Here is a 22618-nt window from a genome sequence, read left to right on the forward strand (position 1 = left end):
AATGGTTATTTTTAAGACAATCGTTTTCATCTAAAAACTCTGTTTTCTGAAAGTTTCTATAAATGTTTTAACAACAACAACAACAAAAAAAACTATTTCCACTTTGAAAAAAAAGTCTGTTCCCACCCACCAAAGACAATAAAACTTGGCCATCTATGTCAAGTAGTGTGTAAGCGGCTTTACAATCAGATCATATACAGCTTGTAATAATTAATGCTATTGGACTGAATTAGAAACAGTACGGTTAGATCCCCAGGAGTCAGGCAAAACTGGCGTCACTTCCTAACTACCATTATTGAAGCTTTAGGACATCAAGCAAGGCTTTGTTTTTGCCTTTTTTTTTTTTTTTAAGTTTTTTTTATGCCTTGGGTACCTCATCTATAAAACAGGAATTATACATACCTCATAGAGTTACTGTGACCAGTAAATATGATAATATACATTGAGCACTTTTATAAAAAAAGCCACAGCTTATATCAAGCATATCTATGTCTATACACACAGACACACAGCCACACACATACACATATACATATGTAATAAATAAAGTTTAAAAAGTTAGTTTCAACATGATGCCCCAAGGTCAGTATTAGTGAACTAAACACTCTGATACAGTTTCTATCCTCTAAATATATTTGTTTTCCGTTTTTAACAGTTATCCCTTTGTCTATATGAACTTAAGCAGCAAATTTTCCCACTGTTTATTACATACTCAATGTAGAAAAAATAATTCTATAAAAGTGTGTAAGGTGAAAAATAACAATCCCTCTTTCCTCACTTGCACATCAGTCCCAATTCAACATCATTCCTGGCAATAATGTACCTGTGCCCATAACCCAATTTGTGCAGTGGCTTAATTTCCCCAAATGGGATCAAACTAAACATACTAATCTACACTTCACCTCACATAATATATCATGGGAAACTTTCCGTATCATTCTTTTATTGCTGGATAGTATTCCATTGTATAATATATCATTATTTAACCATTTCCCTATTAATAACCATTTCGATTGTTTGCAACTTCTCAGTAAGCCAAACAATGCTGCAGTGTACATTCATCTACATATATCTTCTGGAACTTGCAAATATTTTTATGCAGTAGAGTCTCAGAAGTGAAATTACTAGCTTCTTAGCCTATTACTTCCTGAAGGAAAGAATCTGAGGCAAAGCTTCCAAGCTAAGGAATTCTTGGGAGGTAAAATCCTAGGATACAAAGAATGAGAGGGAAAGAGAGGTGAGGTGGGTAAGGAAGAAAAGCACCAGATGGTACTTGACCAGGCTGGCTTCGCTGACCTAGGTCACACAAGTACCTTCCAAGTGGGCTAAATGCACCACCGCGTCTCAAAAAGGGAAAGGAGGAAAGGAAAGAGAGGAAAAGAAATTTCACTGCCAGTTCCTTCCCATCTCCTGCCTCTCCTTAGTCAAAGTTTGCCCCCTGAGCTTCGGGGATTGCTACCTAAGGCCCCTACGCAGCTGCTGAGGACAGAACTTCTGCCACACACCCTGAGCCCAGGAGGAGTTGAAGTCAAAGTTTCCCAAGAACCTGGTCAGGTAGAAGGTCCTGCTGAAGCTGAGCCTCGCAGCAAAACCGAAGTGGGAAGGGAGTTTTAGGAGGGGAAGAAATCACCTCCTAGAAGATCACTGCTAATTCTCACTTCATAAAAACCACCGCAGGCCTGTGCTGACGTCCTTGTGCTCTGCCAACAAGTCTTCTCATTCAGTCTGTCGGATGAAAAGGAGCCGTATGCACTGCTTTATCTTACATTTCTTGATTATGAGTGAGATCGAGTATCTTTCATTATTTATGGGCATTCATATTCCTTCTGGGGATGGCTTGTTCTTATACATTTCAAATGTAATTTCTCACCCTTCGACTTGGAGCCTACAACTAAACTACAGAATTCTATTATTTTCAGCTCTGCCCTATTACCCAAAACTGCATCAGGTGACCTATGAATCAGACACTTATGGCCATCGGCTTACATACGGTACCATAACATCTTTGCTGGTTATCCTACCCATAGAAATCACAGAGGAGGACATGGCAAGAACCTGACAACTTCCTTATCACAGTTTCCGTAATTACTTTTCACACAGTCAGGGAAACTTCAACATATAAGAAAGAAAGGTTTGCATTTCCATCCAATTTCCCTGTGTCCTCAAGCTCTGGCCAAAATGCTTCAGTATCAATCAGAACAATGACCTCTGTTTGCCATCATCTCAGACTCTAAATCAGTCAAGCTTCACTGCCAGTGTCCAGTTCAAGTTTTCTTTTACCACTGTAGGGTTTTGACCATTACATAATCACCTTCAAAATACTGAAACTTTTTTTTCATACAAAGACAAGCACCAAAGGAAGTTGCCTTGCAGTGCAGAGGGTTAAGAATCCAGCGTCACCACCTAAGTCACAACTGCGGCACAGGTTCAATCTCTGGCCTGGGAACTTCCACATGCCGCAAGTGCAGCCAAAAAAAAAAAAAAAAAAAAAAAAAAAAACACAGGCACTAAGAAATGCAGACCCAAATTTCTGATAACATCTTTTTCCTCTATGTGTTTTTTTTTTTCCTTTTAAGAATTACCCTGACTGTTTTCTTGATTCCATTTCTGCATTGTACCCAAGGGTCAATCCATCACCACTCTCTCTCACCCTTTCCATCTCTGCCATACTTTCAAGACTGAAAGACCAACAAACATATGGTGACTATTGACCGTAAAGCTATAAAGTTAGTAGTATACCTGGCCTCAAATTAGAAACTGTGTTAAACAGCGGGAAGTCTTACTTCATATGTACTGTGTTATGAATAAAACTACACTGCCTCCAGAAGGGGGTACTCTAGAGTGAGACTGAATGTATTACTCCGACAGTGTTTAAACTCAAGCCGCTCTAATTTTTTTTTTTAATCAATGTATTTATTTTCAATGTGGTTAACAAAATCTAATTCATGCAACTGACAGGTTCAATGTATAGAGAGAATAACTATTTCCCAACTCTAAATTAAAAGAATATGACTTAAGACTTAGCTAAATCAGTCCTATATAATTCAAGGCATGTTATGGTGGAGCCACAAAAAGGAAATGTATTAACTTTCCCTCTGCATAATTCCTCTATAATTTCAACCTAGTTATTTATTCAATATAAGCTACCGTGTGCTATGTTATCACTCACTAATATCCCCAACAATACTAACAGTGTATCCCATTTATTTGTTGGTAGCATATTAATAAAATTCTTGCTTCTATTAAATATTATAGTTGATATAACAATAAAAATAATTTATATCTGCATTACATGCTACAGTTTACAAACTCTTTTCTACATATATAATCTCAATGAATTATCATCTTCCTTCTCAATGTTAAAACATGACAATACTACACATCTCCAAAAGCAAACTCTATCAAATATTGTAAACAAGTTTCTAGCAATAAAAAGCCAATAGGAATATAAAGATATTAACCTGCCATTCCCTACTTACTTTGCTCCAAGACAACTCCACATTAGCACTGTTGGTTCATTTTCTCAACTTAAGCTTTTAAAAAATACATACTAAATTTCCCTATATTGTATTTCAATCAATTGCTGTAACTGAGAGACTACCATGTCATAAATAAAGCACCCGATCATAAATTTCTCAAAAGACATAAAATCAAAGACACCCTACACCTACAAATTAAATGCAAAAAACACAAACTAAACAATGAAAAGGAATTACTACATGAAATTAAAGTGATCAGTTAGTTACCCTGTCTATTTTAAACAGACTTAGTCTTTATTCTCAGTACTGATATTAAGATTATAACCATGCACCAAAATCATCTTGGTCTAGTCTTTTCATTTTATGTTCTCTTATAAATTATGGAGCTATGGGAAAAAAGTCAATCACCTTTCAGATGTTTGACGGCAAAAGCACTACTTAGAATAGCAAAGATATGAATTATTTAAATACAGGCTGTGCATAAAATCAGGGCTATCTGTAAAACAGCACACACTTAAACTAACATATATATTCCAACATTTCAAATACCTGAATATCTCAGGTCTCCCATGATCCTATATTTACACAAGTGATGAAGAATTCCAGTATACAGAAAAAAAAAAAATTAAGGGCCTAGAAAAGATAGCAACACAGCTTTTACTATTTTTATACAAATAAATACTACATCCATATCTTATTATCTAGGCATTAAGAGGCCACTTTGCTTTTGCTCCCTATAAAATAATTCTTAAAGAATAAAGGTAACTTGAATTTATTTTTAAAGCACAAGATGGAAGCAGCATTTAAAACCAAACATCATTATGTGGAGATAGGTAAAAATAATTAATTATTCAATTCTTTTGTTACAATACACTCATTTCTTAAAAGTGTTATTTGAATAGAAACATATTCTAAGTTTTCCAAAATTTCAGAGCTTTCTGAATTAACCTGTGAAAATAACTTAAATGGATGTTTGTTTGCAACTTGAGAATTGTTGTCCCACTCATTTTGCAATTGATATGTTCTTGTTCCTAAATGATACAAATAATTGAAAGTTAATCTGCTGTCTTGGAAAGATATTATTAACACTTCATTCTTTTCCAACAAGCATAAGGCAAGTAAAAAAGACTGCAGATTTTACCAAAGCGTAAAATGATCAAACAAAAAAACAAATGTGATTCATATAACAAATTATTCAAGACACATAGTTTTCGGCCTTAGCAGGGGCTTACACCAACGTGTTTCCTCAAACAACTCTCTCTCACACATGCACACATGCACAGACACACATACACATTTGTAAACACCAATGTTTACAACTCTAATTACTAAAGTTATGCATTTAATGATATTATTTCTGATGTGCTGAGGTTTAGGAACTTTTCTATACACAGAGCAGAGCCTGATCTGAGGGGTTCCAACTATAGCATCAAATTTTTCCTTTAAGTTAACCTCTCTTCTTCTGGGGTCATTTGGACACCAAATATGTTAACTCTTCCATTACTTCATTACTCAGACTTGACTTATATGATCAGTGACATCTGGCAAAAAGACAGACTGAAAGAATGCTATCCACCTTACTGATAGGCAAGAATGACTCAGAATAGTAGGAGACAACAGCATCACAACTCGGGGCAGAGTCTGCTAAAGCACCCCTCAGGCATCTCTAGGAACTCTGGATAAACCTATCGGTCTGGGCAAATGTCTCCAATCTAAATTTCCTTGGGGAGTTCCCACTGTAGCTCACCACGAATGATCCCAACTAGTATCCATGAGGATGAGGGTTCATTCCCTGCCTCGCTCAGTGAGTTAAGTATCTGGCATTGCCGCAACTTGCAGTATAGGCTGCAGACGCGCTTGGATCTGGTGTTGCTGTGGCTGTGGCATAGGCCAGCAGCTGAAGCTCTGATTTGACCACTAGCCTGGGAACTTTCATATGCTGCAAGTACAGCCCTAAAAAAATAAAAAATAAAATAAATAAATCTCCTTGGAAGACACCACAAACACAAAGATGTATTTATATGTGTGTGTGTGATACATATAATTGTTAAAAAAAAAAAATCATAAAACCCTCTAATTCAGGTTTTTCCCTAAGTCACAGTCCAGCGACACAGTAATTAAATTGGATGATTTCATGATTTTACCCTGATCAGCAGAAATGCTAGAGGAAGGAGGTTAAAACTAAGTGATTTGGCATCTTGAGTTTACTGAGGAAATCACACTGCAAAGTACATCAATTCTTTAAAAATTTCAAAAGATGACATATAATTAATCATTATTATTATAAGATTTCAGCAGGATTACAGCATTAGTTTATATTAAGTAATGTGGCATGAAAATGCTCAATAAATCTTAGCTGAACTGAATCTCAAAGGACAGATTAACACAGTCAACCACAGTTTTACAACACAAATAGATCTGAAAAGAAAACAAAGACTACAGCACTTGCAAGTACAGAAATATAGTATAGTACTAGAGTAATGAACAAGAATATAGAATAATTCCATGGAATAAAATACATACAAGAGAGACGCTCCATGGACTATAAAAATTAACATGGAGAAAAGATACAAAGATTAAAATAGTAATAAAGGAGTTCCTGTCATGGCTCAGTGGAAACAAATCTAACTAGTATCCATGAGGATGCAGGTTCAATCCCTGGCCTCGCTCAGTGGGTTATGGAGCTGGTGTTGCTGTGAGCTGTGTTGTAGGTTGCAGATGCAGCTCAGATCTGGCATTGCTGTGGCTGTGGTGTAAGCCGGCAGCTACAGCTCAGATTTGACCACTAGCCTGGGAACTTCCATATGCCATGGGTGAGACCCTAAAAAGACAAAAAAAAAAAAAAGATAAAATAGCAATAAAGTTAGCTATAATACGAATACGAATATTAGACATTTAAATCATTCAATCTCTCAATATGTAAAGCTTTCTCACATAATCCAAGTTTGAGGATATGGGAAGGGAAATCAACCTCAAAATTTATCCATTTAGGGAATTCCCATTGTGGCACAGAGGAAACAAATGCAACTAGTATCCATGAGGATGCAGGTTCGATCCCTGGCCTTGCTCAGTGGGTCAGGGATCTGGAGTTGCCATGAGTTGTGGTGTAGGTCGCAGATGCGGTTCAGATCCCAAGCAGCTGTGGCTGTGGTATAGGTCAGCAGCTGTAGCTCCGATGCGACTCCTAGCCTGGCAACTTCTATATGCCACGAGTGCAGTCCTAAAAAGAAAAAAAAAAAAAAAAAATTATCCATTTAGGTTTATAATACTAAATTTTAGTAACCCCAAATTAAGAATTTTTTAAACTGGAGTTCCCATCGTGGTGCAGTGGTTAATGAATCCGACTAGGAACCATGAGGTTGCGGGTTCGGTCCCTGCCCTTGCTCAGTGGGTTAATGATCCGGCGTTGCCGTGAGCTGAGGTGTAGGTCAGAGACGAGGCTCGGATCCCGCGTTGCTGTGGCTCTGGCGTAGGCTGATTGGACCCCTAGCCTGGGAACCTCCATATGCCTTGGGAGCAGCCCAAGAAATAGCAAAAAGACAAAAAAAAAAAAAAAAGAATTTTTTAAACTTTTAAAAAGCAGATACACTAAACTGTCCAAGCCATCTTTTTTTCTTAAGTAAATGGGGAATAAAAAAATTATCTTCCTTCAATGGATTTCAAATCTAATTAACAGATTTTCAGGCCCTACATTTAAAATGACCTAGTGTCATAGCTACTATATGATAAGGAAATGCTATGATAAAACCTACCATATTACTTAAAAAGAGTAAGCAGGACATTTAAAAAAGCAAAATGACTTTCCTTAAGTATATTTCCCTTTTACTTAAATTAAAATTACAGATTACTAAGAGTTCTACTACCTTTTTTTTCAAATAGATGAAATATTCAACCTAAGGAGAAACTGGAAAACTGGGATATGACTACACTTATTTATTATGGTGAGGTGCTACCAGAAGAAATAGCGAAACTAACACCTATCATAAACTAAAATTAGAATCTGGTTGGAGCCAATGCAACTTAATCCCATCAATATCAATGAAATTCTAGGAGTTTATCCATCCCAAGGTAATTTTATATGACATCTCTAATGCAGAACTATGGTCTTATTTAAACACAGGTCCTAAAGGTAATCACAAGTTTTGTTTAAGTTATACCAGTAAACTATTTTTTTTAATAAAGAATGAAGTTGTCACTCCAAGTTTTTACACACACATAATGCACATGTACACATACTACTTCCTCTCCTCAACTGGCAAATATAACAGGAGAAAACTAAAAACTCAGAGACAAGTAAATGCATGGAATGAATGTGAAAACACCCAATGAATGTATCAGATGAATACCTATTTGTCAATTCCTCACTAAAGCTAACGAAAACATTATACTTCTTTTTACCACAAATAGGGAATCACAGGATTCAACTGTCAAACACACACCAACATATATACTCATTAAGCATTTTATCCTTCTTAAATATCGTGAAGCCTTTTATAAAGTCCGTAGGGTAGACTATTTTATTTTTTACTAATACACCTGCTTTTTTCTGTATCAGAAATTATCTGTACTTGGAGGCTAACAAATGTGACCCCAAATATATTCAATCTTTGTCCCCAATATTAAAACATGTCATAATAGAATTCTACTAGTAGAATAGTACCAGTATTTTTTTTCCTATAGGAAACAATAATCTCCTAATAATTTGGAAACCAGATAAAATATAGTTTCAACTGCCAATTCCTAATTAATGCATTTAAGTTGTTCTTTTTTAAAATCAAAATAAATCTGAAATAATAATCCATTCCAAAAGGCCCACTCCTGGGTTACTTCTTCTGCCTATGACTTTAATATCATAATTAAATTAGTCTACTCAAACGCGTAATTGCTTTACTTACAAAGAAATACATGCTGTTCTACTGCACAAATAAGAAATTGTAAGCATTCACTTGTAAAAGAAAATTTTAGTTACACAGGATACTGATTTCTCCAAACTGTCTAATAAATTTAAATTATCAAATAAAATTTATGTTGCTTATTTTTCTTAACTTACATGAATTGAAGAGGACAACATCTTTTCCCATTTTTAGTTCTGATTTATTTTCCAATGCACCAACATTTTTAGATATAAAAATAAGATGTTCTTTATTTAAACTTTATCTTAATCTTTCATAAAAACATATTTTGATTTATTAAATATGGCCAAAATTTCTAATCTTGCAGTTGTTTTAATGTGCGTCTATAAGGGAACAAAAACACAAAATAAGCACAATATAGGCAAGTATATTTATCTTCACAGGAAATCAGTCACTTTAAGCTGTGAAACACTGCCCTCTATAGTCCACTGAATAAAAAAACAATTCAATTTACCTAAATCACAATATAATTGAGCCAAGTAATTTTGGATTTTTCCTTCCTGTTCCTAAAGCAAACTTCTGCTCTTTTTTTAAAAAGCTTTTTTTAAAAGTGTTTATTTTAGCAATATGCCTATTTGAAATATCCTCCAACTACTTTTAAAGTCTCTCCTTCCCTTCTGGCTCATCCAAAACTCAATGTGAAGTTAAACATGCATTAACGTTCATGTTCCTGCATAAAAAATATAGTATTAACCCAGTTAATCTCACCCAATTAATTCAGAAAAAAACAAATCTAAGAAAACACAGACCCAACACATATAAAATAAGAATAAAGATACTAAATTCAGAATTCAATTTACACAAGGTCTTAACCTGATTTTCCATTAACTTGGTACTATAATAAGAGGGAAAGCTACACATAGCAAAAATAAGCAGAGGTGTAACATACTCAGGTATTACAGTAATCTAGGTAAGCTGCACTTTTGGGTAGATAGACTCACACTCTTCTTCACGCCCTCCCTGCCACCCAACACAATATGACTGCGAGGTCAGTCCAGCTCAACATTTATTGATCATCTTCTGTTTCAGATACTGGCTGGTACAGGGAATATAAATATGAGCAAGACATAATCTTAATTCTTGAAAAGTTTACAGTACAGTGGACAAGAAAGATAATTTTAATTCAAAGTGTTAGGAACAGTGAAAGCATGGACTTTTGCCTATCTCTGTCTGGTTCAAGGAGTGGGGAAAGAGGTGAGAACACCCCGAATTTAGTCTTCAAGAATGAGCACAAATTAATGTAGTAAACAGAGAGAGTTCTCCAAATAGAGGAAACAACTTGAACTAAGATTAGAAGATGTAGGTCTTCTGGACAAAGGGCAGTAGATACTGAGAGCTTCAGACTCTGCTTCAAAGTGACTGATGGGCCAAGAGAATTAAAAAAAAAAAAAAAAAAAAAAGTCGAATCCTACCAATAAACTTTAAGTAAATCTGAGGTAAAGCTTATGTATCTCTATTTAAAGCTCCCTACAAGGGATTCTGATACACAGGGTGGTGAAACAATATTATAAGCCTGATAGTAATGGAACTTAGATTGAGAAGGTGGGATTGAAGTGAATATGAACCAGATTATGGTCGAATTTGTATGCCATACTAATTTAGCCTGTAAGTAAAAGGGAATTTCTTTTAAACTGGGAAAACATGGTCAGGTATGTACTTCACATAAGCCATTTTGGGTTTTTTTGTTTTGTTTTACTTTCAAGTTATATCATTTAACTTTATTTTTTGGCTGTGCCCATAGCATGTGGAAGTTACCAGGCCAGGGATCGAACCTGTGCCATAGTAGTGACAACACTGGATCTTTTAAACCACTGAGCCACCAAGGAAGCCCCCACATAAGCCATTTTAGAAGCAATGTAGAGGAGAGAATTGAATGGGATCAGATTCAAAATAGGGAGAAACACAGGAGGTACTGTATCAGTCTAGCCAAGAAACGATGATGTACTAAGACAAAGGTAGTAGGGATGGAAAGAAAATGACGGATGTGAAATATTTAGAAGGTAAAATGAGACTCGCTAACAACCTAAATGGGTCACAGAGAAGTTAGTAAGGAGGAGTTCCCACTGTGGTACAGCGGATTACGGATCAGGCATTGCTGTAGCTGTGGTGCAAGTTGCAGATGAGGCTCAGATTTGATCCCTGGCCTGGAAATTTCCATATGCCATGAGTGCGGCCAGTAAAGAAAGATTCAGGGATTCCTCCTAGGTTTTTCACTGAATAAACTGAGTATCTGGCCATACCATTCATTAAGATAGGGGCTAAAAGAAAAGAAAAACTGTTTAAGGCAGGTGAGGGGGATAAGGAGTTGATGGACTTGCTGAGACTGAAGGTGCCACTGCAACACTAAAAGAGAAACACTCAACAAATATTTTGACACACGAACCTAAAAAAAAGTCAAAAAAAAAAAAAAAAAAAAAAAGTAGAGCCCTTAAGATTGAATGTACCTGTGGATGTATTTGCTTTGGCTCACCCTGTAATACAAGAGTCTGGTCAATGTTAACTTACTTCTTTTAAAGCCTCATTCAAAAATCAAGAGATATCACACTAACATCAAGATTTCATATCTGAAAAAAAAAAAAAAAAAGATTTTGTATCTGATCAGCTACTGCTGGGCACTCACAGCAATAATTGGCTGGAGGGAAGGTCCAGTTCCCTTGTTTATGTAGGCACGCATTCCCCTGTAAACAACAACAGTTCCCATGCCTACGTATAAATGCCAACACACTTCATTTATGTTAATGGCCTGGCCTCTGCAACCATCTCAGTTTTTAAGAGAATACTTTTCGTGATGACATTCTAAAAACGCTGAGCCCTAAAAAAAAAAAAGAAAAAAACTCTGAGCCCTGATTATGATCACAAGAAAGGTCAAGGCTAAAAAAAGTAAGTTTAAAATCAACAATAGGCTGTAGTTAAAAACCACAACAATAGTAGGAAGAAACATCAACATAGGCTTGGGCACAGTATTTAATATTTTTTAATATTTGTGCTTTATCATATTACTACAACCTTAACAGTGCCCTGACCACATTCAAATCTTAATTCAAAATTCACTTTCCCTATGTGTGTATATTTTAATCTCTTTGATGCCATTGTTAATCCTTAACAATAAATGCTCAGTTTCCCATTTCCAAGTAGTTTTTTCAGGAACTAAAATAGCATCCTGTGTATCTCATACTCTATAAATGCTTTCTGAAATAATCTCCCTAATACTGAGCAAAAGTTATGCCCTAGAACTTGACGAAACAAGGGAGGAGCAAGAAGAGGGTTAAAAATACATCCTAAGAGAGAAATATAAAGGAAGCAGTGTCATTTGAAAAGGAATAACCTAAAAATTACTTGGTAAGCAGCTTCGATAGCATTGCCCCATGTTAAAACTTGCAGACAGTAAAGTCAGGATACAAAGACGAAACCAACACAGCCCTAGGCTTTGAGGATCTTGTAGGCTTGATGTAGTACTAATAAATATAAAGATTAGATGAGGTTCTTTCTGAGAATTTTCGTACCTGACAAAAGGTAGTTTATAGAACAATTCTCTAGCATAAGGCAACCAGAGAAAAGAAACACAATACCAATACCTGACGGTCTACAAAAGTTAAATATGATCGACAAGGCAGAAAAAAAAAAATCCCTTTTTTTTTGGCCACACCTACGGCATGTGGAAGTTCTCAGGCTAGGGATGAAACCCATGCCATAACAGTGACCCAAGCCACTGCAGTGACAATCCCGGATCCTTAACCCACTGTGTCATAAGAGAACTCAAGGGGAAAAAAAAAAAATCAAAGATAACTTTTTGGTTAAGATAAACATATCTGCCTAATTATTTTTTAAATATAAATTTCAGGAGTTCCCATCGTGGCGCAGTGGTTAACGAATCCGACTAGGAACCATGAGGTTGCGGGTTTGATCCCTGCCCTTGCTCAGTGGGTTAAGGATCTGGCGTTGCCATGAGCTGTGGTGTAGGTCGCAGACACGGCTTGGATCCCGCGTTGCTGTGGCTCTGGCGTAGGCCGGAGGCTACAGCTCCGATTCGACCCCTAGCCTGGGAACCTCCATATGCCACGGGAGCGGCCCAAGAAATGGCAAAAAGACAAAAAAAAAAAAAAAAAAAAAAGAAATATATACATTTCAAAAGTGATGACTACCTTTATAGGTGAGTATACTATATGCACAAATTTATCTCCTCTGATATTCAATGAATTTTTATAGGTAAGATAGAAATAGATGATGCTGCTAAAAACTACAGATGAAGAGTAGCAAATTTGCAAAATGCTAGCTTGCTACTGGACAGCTAGATAACCACCCATCTGGCTATCAGAACAAAAAAGTGTCGGTTCTCCCGTCTACGCTATTTATCTTCATGGACAATACACATGTATAACATGATGGATGCCAGGCCTGAGTCATCACACCAGTGGGGCAAAGAGCTATAAAGTTATTAATAAGATCCTAAGTAAACATAAAAGCTTTAAAAATCTAAGGAGTAAACAAAAAAAGGCAAAGGTCTAAATGGTCAATGAGAACCAATGTTTTAACAATACCGAAATACCTAGAAATTCCTGAGAACACAACTGTCGTATTTATAATGAACTTTGCTCCCTCTGGTGGTCAGAAGAGGTTTACCAGGCATGAGCAGAAACAGAGGTACACAGCAAAGACAATGAAACGGTAGCAACAATTCATGTTCTTTTTTTTTGGTCTTTTTGCCTACTCTAGGGCTGCTCCCAGGCTAGAGGTCAAATTGGAGCTGTAGCCGCCAGCCTACACCAGAGCAACAGTAACATGGGATCCGAGCTGTATCTGCAACCTACACCACAGCTCACCGCAATGCCAGATCCTTAACCCACTGAGCAAGGCCAGGGATCGAACCTGCAACCTCTTCGTACCTAGTCGGATTCGTTAACCACTGAGCCACGATGGGAACTCCATGTAGGAACTATCTGTAGCTCAAAAGTTCAACTGACAATGAACATTTTTTAAAAAAGACTGAGTTTAGTGCTACAGAGGTAGCAATGCAGAATTACAGAGACAGTCACAAGTGGATAAGTCTACTCGGAAATAGGACTGAATAGGATGTGTGGGGCAAGGAAACTTAGAGTTTCATTTCACACCCTTTCGTATTGTTTGAATTTTTATTTCTATATGCCTGTATTACTTTCATTAAAATATTTATTGGACAATGCGGAAGAATACCTACATCTTTGTACAAGTTTATGATCAACGTTTATTTCCCTTCTCATTCAGAATAAAAGCCATAATCTTACAGACAAGGCCATGTGCCCCATCCTACCTCACTTCCTATTTCTCGGCCCTGCCCCCCACTCCCATACACCCATTCAGTCCTTGCGGTTTCTAGAGCACCCTGGGCAGAATCCTGCCTCAGGGACCTGCACTAGCTACTCCCTCTACGCAGAACACTCTTCCCCAGGTATGTATGTACGGCTCACTCTTTCACTCCTCTCCATGTTCGATGTCACCTCTTCGGTGAGTCTTGCCTGACCGTTTCAGGCCGGAACCACACTTCCCGAACACCCTCTTCTCCTCCTCTGCTTTCTCTCCATAGCATCGGTCACCTTCTCACACACTACAGTATTTACTTATTTATTTCATCACTTTGGCCTGTCAGTCTGTAAACTCCCTAAGAGCAGCCATGGTTCTCCTTTGTTCACTGATACATCCCCAGCTCCTGGAGTTTTAACTTGCACATGATAAGTGTACAATGAATGAGTAGAATGAATGAATAATATCAACAATACCTTGATATCCAAAAAAAGGACAAAAGCCCTCATTTTACACTTGGTTCAACATGAAACAGTAATCTATTACAGATTTGGATAAATTTTTAAGTATATATATATATTATATATATATGCAAAATACATAACAGTCTTTTAATAAGTAAGATTTACAAAGAAACCGTTCATGTGATTTTCTTTATTTTGGCCTAACACGTATGATGAATATATACCAAATAAGCTCAAATTAAGTCATCTTGCTATTCATACTCAACAGCCTTTATACAGGACTCAAAAGAAACACTACTCACCACACTCTGCATCTTGGAGTAAGAATCTTCTCAAAAGAGCTATGGAAAAAGCTTAAGTATTAGCTAGGAATTACGGAAAAACACAACTACTATGGAAAACAGTATGCAGTCTTCTACAAAACTAAAAATAGAATGACTTTACTCCCGTGTTCACTGTAGTATTATTCTTAATAGCCAAGATATGAAAACAACCTAAGTGTCTATCAACAGATGAATTAATATTTTGTATATATACAATTATTTTCAGCCATGAGAAAGAAGGAAATTCTGCCATTTGCAACAATATAAATGGACCACAAAGGCACTACTCAAATGAAGTAAGTCAGAGAAAGAAAAATACTACATGACATCGCTTATATGTGGAATCTAAAAGAGCCAAACTCGGAGTTCCCATTGTAGCTCAGTGGTAACAAACCCAACTAGCATTCATGAGGATGTGGGTTCTATCCCTGGCCTCCCTCGATGGGTTAAAGGGTCTGGTGTTGCTGTGGCTGTGATGTAGGCTGGCAGCTGCAGCTCTGATTCACCCCCTAGCTTAGGAACTTCCATATGCCACAAATGCAGCCCTAAAAAGAAAAAGCAAAAAAAAAAAAAAAAAAAAAAAAAAAAAAAAAAGAGCCAAACTCATAAAAACAAAGAGTAGAATGGTTTTTACAAGGGGCTTGGGGTGTGAGGGGAAAATGGAAAAATGCTGTCAAAGGATTCTTCCCAGAAGCTTTCAAAGAGAGCATGGCTCTGCGAACGCTTTAATTTCTAACCTCTAGCCTCCAGCACTGAGAGAACAAATTTGTTTCTTTAAACTACAAAGTACTAGTTTGTGGTACTTAGATATGACAACCCTAGAAGACTAATACAGCCTGAAACATCTTATGCCACCAAGTAAGAAAGTGCTCAAAGAGTGATGAGGGCATAACAAAAACACACAGGATCCATCTTGAATGGGCTCCAGGGGCCAAATAACAATGGTAATTGACTATAACCCACTGAATAAAATAGAAATCTAGGAGTAGATTCTGGCATATTCTGGATGAGGCAATCAGTCATGGATCCAGAGCATCCCACACGTTCATGTTCAAAATGCCAGACTCTGACCACTCTTCATCTAGGCCATTTCTCAGGGCTGTGTGTACAGTAAGCCACCTTGAGGGATCAGGTAATGCCTTCCCAGTCTCTGACAAACAGCAGGTTTCCTTCTACCTGCTATAAAAGTAGTGAATCCCTAAAGCTCAGTGCTCTTTCCTTACAGCACAAAGCACTGCATATGCAGGAATCCATCTAGGCCCACCTGTGTCACCCCAGGGGACTTGGAGGACACAAGAAACTGATGCAAATCAAATGAAGCTCATGCAGTTTGCCATGCCATGAATAATAAAGTCCTCTGGCTCAGACCCAAGAGTCTTGTACTTCTGCCAGCATCTAAGAAAGAGTAACAGGCTAACTTATTAGCTTGCAAGTAGGGTATAATCCTAGACCTCTCACAGTTCTTGACAATGAATAAATAAATAAACAGGGGAGAAGGGAAAGCCCATCCTTACAGTGGAATGCCAAATAATAAATGTAGAAGAAATGATGGAGTTAGAATATCATTAATGGGAGTTCCCGTCGTGGCGCAGTGGTTAACGAATCCAACTAGGAACCATGAGGTTGCGGGTTCGGTCCCTGCCCCTTGCTCAGTGGGTTAACAATCCGGCGTTGCCGTGAGCTGTGGTGTAGGTTGCAGACGCGGCTCGGATCCCGCGTTGCTGTGGCTCTGGCGTAGGCCGGTGGCTACAGCTCCGATTCAACCCCTGGCCTGGGAACCTCCATATGCCGCGGGAGCGGCCCAAGAAATAGCAACAACAACAACAAAAAAAAGACAAAAAAAAAAAAAAAAAAAAAAAGAATATCATTAATGGATGCTAAAACTAGTTGGTGAAATCTGATTAGGAAAAGGATATTGACATAGTCTCAAAGTATCTCCCCCCAGATTACTCATTAATTATAAAGGGAAGAAAAAAGGAATGTTACAGTAGAGAAACAGCAGATACCACCTTAAGCAAGTGACAAAAGTTAATCAACATTGGGACAAACAGAAGACATCGTGTATTTCCTGGTATTACACATTGAGGACACAATTCTGTGGTATTCCTTCTAAAAGTGTATAATATAAATCTATTTATGTGGAAACATTAGACAAACTCAAATTAAGGGGACACACTACAAAATAACTGGCCTATCGTCTTCAAAAGGAGACTAAAGAGACAAGACAACTAGATGCAATACAATACATGGTCCTGGATTGGATAATGGATCAGAATTTTAAAAAATAACTATGAAAGACATATTTTAAATAAGTGATAAATCTGAATATGGACTATGGACTTGACAATAATATTGAATCAATGTTAAAATCCCTGATTTTGAGAAAAGAGAATCATTGTACATTGTTGGTAGGAATGTAAATTGGTACAACCATTATGGAAAACCATATGGAGATTCTTCAAAAAATTAAAAATAGAACTCCCATATGATCCAGCAATCCCACTTCTGGGTATGTATCTAAAGAGAATGAAATTAGGATCTCGACGAGCTATCTGCATTCTCCTGTTTCCTGCAGCATTATTCACAATAGTCAAAATGTGGAGACAATCTAAGGGTCCAGGTATGGATGGATGCATAAACAAGATGTGGTGTACACACACAACGGAACATTATCAGGCCCTGAGAAGGAAGGAAACCCTGCCATTTACAACACGGATGAAGCTGGAAGACATTATGCTAGGTGAAATAAGCCAAAGACAAATATTATATGATCTCGCTTATACGTAAATTTAAAAAAATTTAAAAAGTCAAATTCATGGAAGCAGGGAATAGAATGGTGTTTACCAGTGGCTGGGGGAAATGGGGAGACGTTGGTACGAAGTTACAGTTATGTTGGATGAATAAGTCTGAGATCTAACGTACAGGCATGATGACTACAGTCAATAAGACCACACCGAATACTGGAAACATGCTGAGAGTGTAAATATTAGGTGCTCTCATCGCACCTACACAGAGTAGAGGTGCATATGAGAGGAGCTATGAGCTTGACTGCAAATCATTTCACTATGTATATACAAATCATATCACCTTAAACACATTTACTAATTTTTTTTGGTTTTTGTCTTTTTAGGGCCACACCCTCGGCATATGGAGGTTTCCAAGGTAGAGGGTAAATCGGAACTGCAGCTGCCAGCCTACACCACAGGCACAGCAACATGGGATCCGAGCCTAGTATGCAACCTACACCACAGCTCACAGCAACACTGGATCCTTAACCCACGGAGCAAGGCCAGGGATCAAACCTGCGTCCTCATGGAAGCTAGTCAGATTCATTTCTGCTGAGCCATGACAGGAACTCCAACATACACTATTTTTATATTAGAAGATACATACACACACATGCATAACCTGCATGGTGTTTAAAAGAAAAAGAATTTCAGGGATGTCCCTCGTAGTTCATCAGGTTAAGGATCCAGCATTTTCACTTCTGTGGCTTGGGTCTTTGCAGTGGCATCAGTTCTATCCTTGGTCCAGGAACTTCCACATGCCAAGGGTGAGGCCAAAAGAAAAAACTGACAAAAAATTCATGACTTGGGAGTTCCCATCGTGGCTCAGCCGGTTAAGAACCCAACACAGTGTCCATAAGAATGTGGGCTCACTCCCTGGCCTTGCTCAGTGGATTAGGGATCTGGAGTTGTCATGAGCTGCAATGTAGGTCAAAGATGTAGCTCAGGTCTGGCATCACTGTGGCTGTGGTGTAGGCCGGCAGCTGCAGCTCCCATTCAACCTCTAGCACCCAGGAACTTCCATACATTGCAGGTGCAACCTTAAAAACCAAAAAATTCACAACCCCCCTCCCAAAATTTACCAATTTTGATAACTAGTATAGTAACATATTGAAGTATTTAGTAGTAAACAGACATGATATCTGTAACTTATCAAAAATGGTTCAAAAATAATAAAATGATTCAGAGGAAATTTTATATGTATGTATATATATGCATGTGAGTGTCAATAGAGAGAATCCTGAAACAAATATAAACTGGCATAACTAGATAAAGGCCATCCAGAAGCTCCTCATACTATTCAACTTTAAAAGAAAAAATTACATCAAGTATACATTAGTTAATAATAGTGTATCATATATATAAAATTTGCTTAAAGAATATATCTCAAGTGTTCTCATCATAGACACAAAACCATGCAACTATGAGAAATGACAGATATAGTAATAAATCTGTGATAGATCATTTCACAAGGTAATATGTATCAAATAACCCATTGTAGACCTTAAATATATACAATTTTTGTCAAAATAATAAAAATAAAATTACACCAAAATAAAAACTCACTCCTCCTCCCCACCAAAAAATACTAAGTAAGTGAAAGCAAAAAATTGCCTTTATTATACTAGCTATTCAACAATACATTCTTGAGATAAGACGAAACATAAGAGAAAACCATCAAAGGGTTACATTTTAAAGCACAGTTCATATTTTACTTCAAGGTACCATGTAGCTTTGATTTTAAAAGTAACTACCTTTACCTGAATTTTCCACACACACACACAAACACACAGTTTACATGCTCTCAATATATATGATGTCAGCTGTAGACCAGAGAGCAGAGTGGTTAAGAGTGGGGATCTGGACTCACCTAAGTACAGGTCCAAATCCCAGTACCATCATTTATTAGCTGGCTAATCTTTTCGGCAAACCTCTCTGTGCCTGAATTTCCTCCTTTTTAAAATGCAGATCCTAATAGTTTCTCTTAAAATTCTTGTGAAGATTTCAAAAGATAATACATGTAAAGAGCTTAGCATATTCAGCATGAAAATTGTTATTATTTCATTGTTTTTAGAAACAATTATCAAAAGAAACTGATTCTTTTAACCAAAAAGATAATGAACTAAATACCAAATCTACTGAGACTGAGGTTATGATCTGCCCCATACCAATTAAAAACAAAGGGGAAAAAGCTCTGAGTCAAAGGGACTGGCTCAGAGTGTTTAAACTAAGAATTAAAATGTAAATGAAACAGCACATGAAAAAATGCTCAACATCACTGATTATTAAGAGACATGCAAATCAAAACTACCATGAGACACCACCTCACACCAGTCAGAATGGCCATCATTAATAAGTCCACAAATAACAATTGCTGGAGGGGTTGTGGAGAAAAGGGAACCCTCCTGCACTGCTGGTGGGAATGTAAGCTGGTACAACCACCATGGAGAGCAGTATGGAGGTGCCTTAAAAAACTATACATAGAACTACCATATGACCCAGCAATCCCACTCTTGGGCATATACCCAGACAAAACTTTCCTTAAAAAAGACACATGCACCCACATGTTCACTGCAGTACTATTCACAACAGCCAAGACATGGAAACAACCCAAATGTCCATCGACACACGACTGGATTAGGAAGATGTGGTACATATATACACAATGGAATACTACTCAGCCATAAAAAAGAACAAAATAATGCCATTTGCAACAAAAGGGATGCAACTAGAGACTCTCATACTGAGTGAAATAAGTCAGAAAGAGAAAGACAAATACCATATGATATCACTTATATCTGGAATCTAATATACAGCACAAATGAACCTTTCCACAGAAAAGAAAACCATGGACTTGGAGAAAAGACTTATGGTTGCCAAGGGGGACAGGGAGGGAGTGGGATGGGGTGCTTGGGGTTAATAGATGCAGACTATTGCCTTTGGAATGGATTAGCAATGAGATCCTGCTATGTAGCACTGGGAACTACGTCTGGTCACTTATGATGGAGCATGGTAATGTGAAAAAAAAAGAATGTATACATGTATATGTAACTGGGTCACCATGTTGTACAGTAGAAAATTGACAGAACACTGTAAACCAGCTATAATGGAAAAAAATAAAAAATCGTAAAAAATGTAAATTAAACAAACATAAAATTCTTTACAACTAGATTACAATGTTAAAATATTTCTAGAACAATGTATTAAAGAATCATTTTTACTTGAAAGTCCCTTTGCTTCTGCTTAGTTTACTCAAGTTTACATATAAGTTCAATAGGTAAGATTTTGACATTTTAAAAAACATCCTTAATGTTTGTTTGGGTTTCCATAAGAAAGAACTACATAACTATATGGACTGTGCAAACACTTCTAAGAGCCACAGTTAGGGGAATTTTACTTAATAATTAAGGTATTGAAGGTAAGACATTTTATCAGAAGTTATAAACACAAATGCCTACAAAGGCCAGGCATCAAACATAGTTAAGTATAAGTCAACAGAGAAGAACTGAGACTACAGCAGCTGGGCCTAAAGAGTAACGACTCACCTAAAGGCATGACAATTCAAGTCCTGTTTGGGTTTGTTTTGTTTTGTTTTTTGCTTTTGTTTTTTTGCTTTTTAGGGCCTAAAGAGTAACGACTCACCTAAAGGCATGACAATTCAAGTCCTGTTTGGGTTTGTTTTGTTTTGTTTTTTGTTTTTGCTTTTTTGCTTTTTAGGGCCACACTCATGGCATGTGGAGGTACCCAAGCTAAGGGTCCAATCGGAGCTATAGCTACCGGCCTACACCATAGCCATGGCAACACGGGATCAAGAGCCCTGTCTGCGACCTATACCACAGCTCACAGCAACGCCAGATCCTTAACCCACTGAGCAAGGCCAGGGATTGAACTGGCAACCTCATGGTTCCTAGTCGGATTCATTTCCCCTGCACCACGATGGGAACTCCAAAATAAATTTTAAATAAAATAGCAAAACACCTTTATTAAATTCTTTCTAGATGAGTTCCAATAAGTATACCAGAAAAAGAAGGTACATTTAGTGAACAATATCCAATGCCCACAAAATCCAAGTAATCTCTTCTTCCACTGGATACTGGAACACTTGCATTATTGTTTTACACTATTACTCTATTTTTGATATGTTTTATCTTCTCAGTATACTTTAAACTTCATAATAGCAGAAAGCACATCTTATTCACATTTTATCTCTATGAACAAGTATTTTCGTGCTTGGATAGAGTTTTTGGTTCTCATTAAAAAAAAGAAAGAAAATCCAAGCGAAACCTACCAGTTCTCAATAATGATGATCTCAAACTTTCAAATTCTGAAATAAATTTTTACATGATTGAAATTACAGGGAGTTTCCGTCATGGCACAGTGGAAACAAATCCGACTAGTACCCATGAGGATGCAGGTTCGATCCCTGGCCTCTCTCACTGGGTTAAGGATCTCACTGGTGTCAGATCGCAGATGAGGCTCGGACCCCATGTTGCTATAGCTGTGATTCGACCCCCTAGCTTGGGAACTTCCATATGCTGTGGGTGTGGTCCTAAAGAGCAAAAAAAGAGAAAAAGAAAGAAAGAAGCTACAATTACACCTTTAAAAATCCTCTATAATTCAGAGAAGTTCTCAATGTCGGTAGCTGATTATGTTCACATATAAAGAAACAGTATTTTTAGATAAATACTGCAATAACTTTACAATATTTTGATTTGAGAAAATAAAATTTTAAGGATGTTATTTAAGCCTAATGCTTAGTTTAAAACATTTGAGAGAAAGATGGTATTTTTTTATAGTATTATTCACAATCATTAAGTCTTACCTGAGGATTCCAATCTGGATCTAATTTTTTAACTACGGCGATATACTCCTGCATTGCTTGGCTGGGGCTTGAATCACCAAGTGCTTTCCATGCTTCCCTATAGTACGGAATATCCAAAATGACCTATCATTAACTATGTAAAGAACACAAACAGTATATTTCTTTTTATTATTTAAAAAAACGGCACACACATTTTAAGGGTGGGGAGATACAGATATAATAAGCCCGAGATGAGTAGCCTTGTCTTTTCCATTTACCTTGGTCCGTAGCAATACAGACCTTATCACCCACCTAAGCAGCCCTTAGAATGACATTTTTCCCCTCATCACCCTCTCCCATGAAATTTTAAAATTACACATATATCGCACATCTGCTGAATTTGGAAGACCACAAACTATTGTAGTATCTAAAATTTTAGAACTCCCTAAAACCTAAACTTTTTCCCTATGGGGAACGTATGGTCTACAAACAACAGACGTAGTTTCCTTCTGATGAATTAACTGTACTTTTGGTAATATATGAACTATTTTTCTCCCTTTTGCCCAAGAGGTTAT

General features: G+C 37.1%; 1 protein-coding gene across 14 annotated transcripts in view; it reads right to left on the reverse strand.

The window, feature by feature from the left end:
• ACBD6 (acyl-CoA binding domain containing 6) overlaps positions 1–22618 on the reverse strand; it is a 198047-nt gene that overhangs the window by 171187 nt on the left and 4242 nt on the right. For all 14 annotated transcript variants that reach the window (XR_014816388.1, XR_014816389.1, XR_014816387.1 and 11 more), the window contains exon 3: positions 22065–22161. Coding sequence is in view for 8 of the 14 variants with exons in the window: in XM_003130348.6 (XP_003130396.2) it covers positions 22065–22161 (97 nt within the window). In the remaining 6 variants the exon portion in view is untranslated. The remainder of the gene's footprint in view (positions 1–22064; positions 22162–22618) is intronic.

Source organism: Sus scrofa, chromosome 9 (genome assembly GCF_054392235.1).
Source record: "Sus scrofa isolate SSC_HxYL_T2T_F1_AM1 chromosome 9, Sscrofa_HxYL_maternal_Yorkshire_Landrace_v2.0, whole genome shotgun sequence".
Classification (NCBI taxonomy): Eukaryota; Metazoa; Chordata; class Mammalia; order Artiodactyla; family Suidae; genus Sus; species Sus scrofa.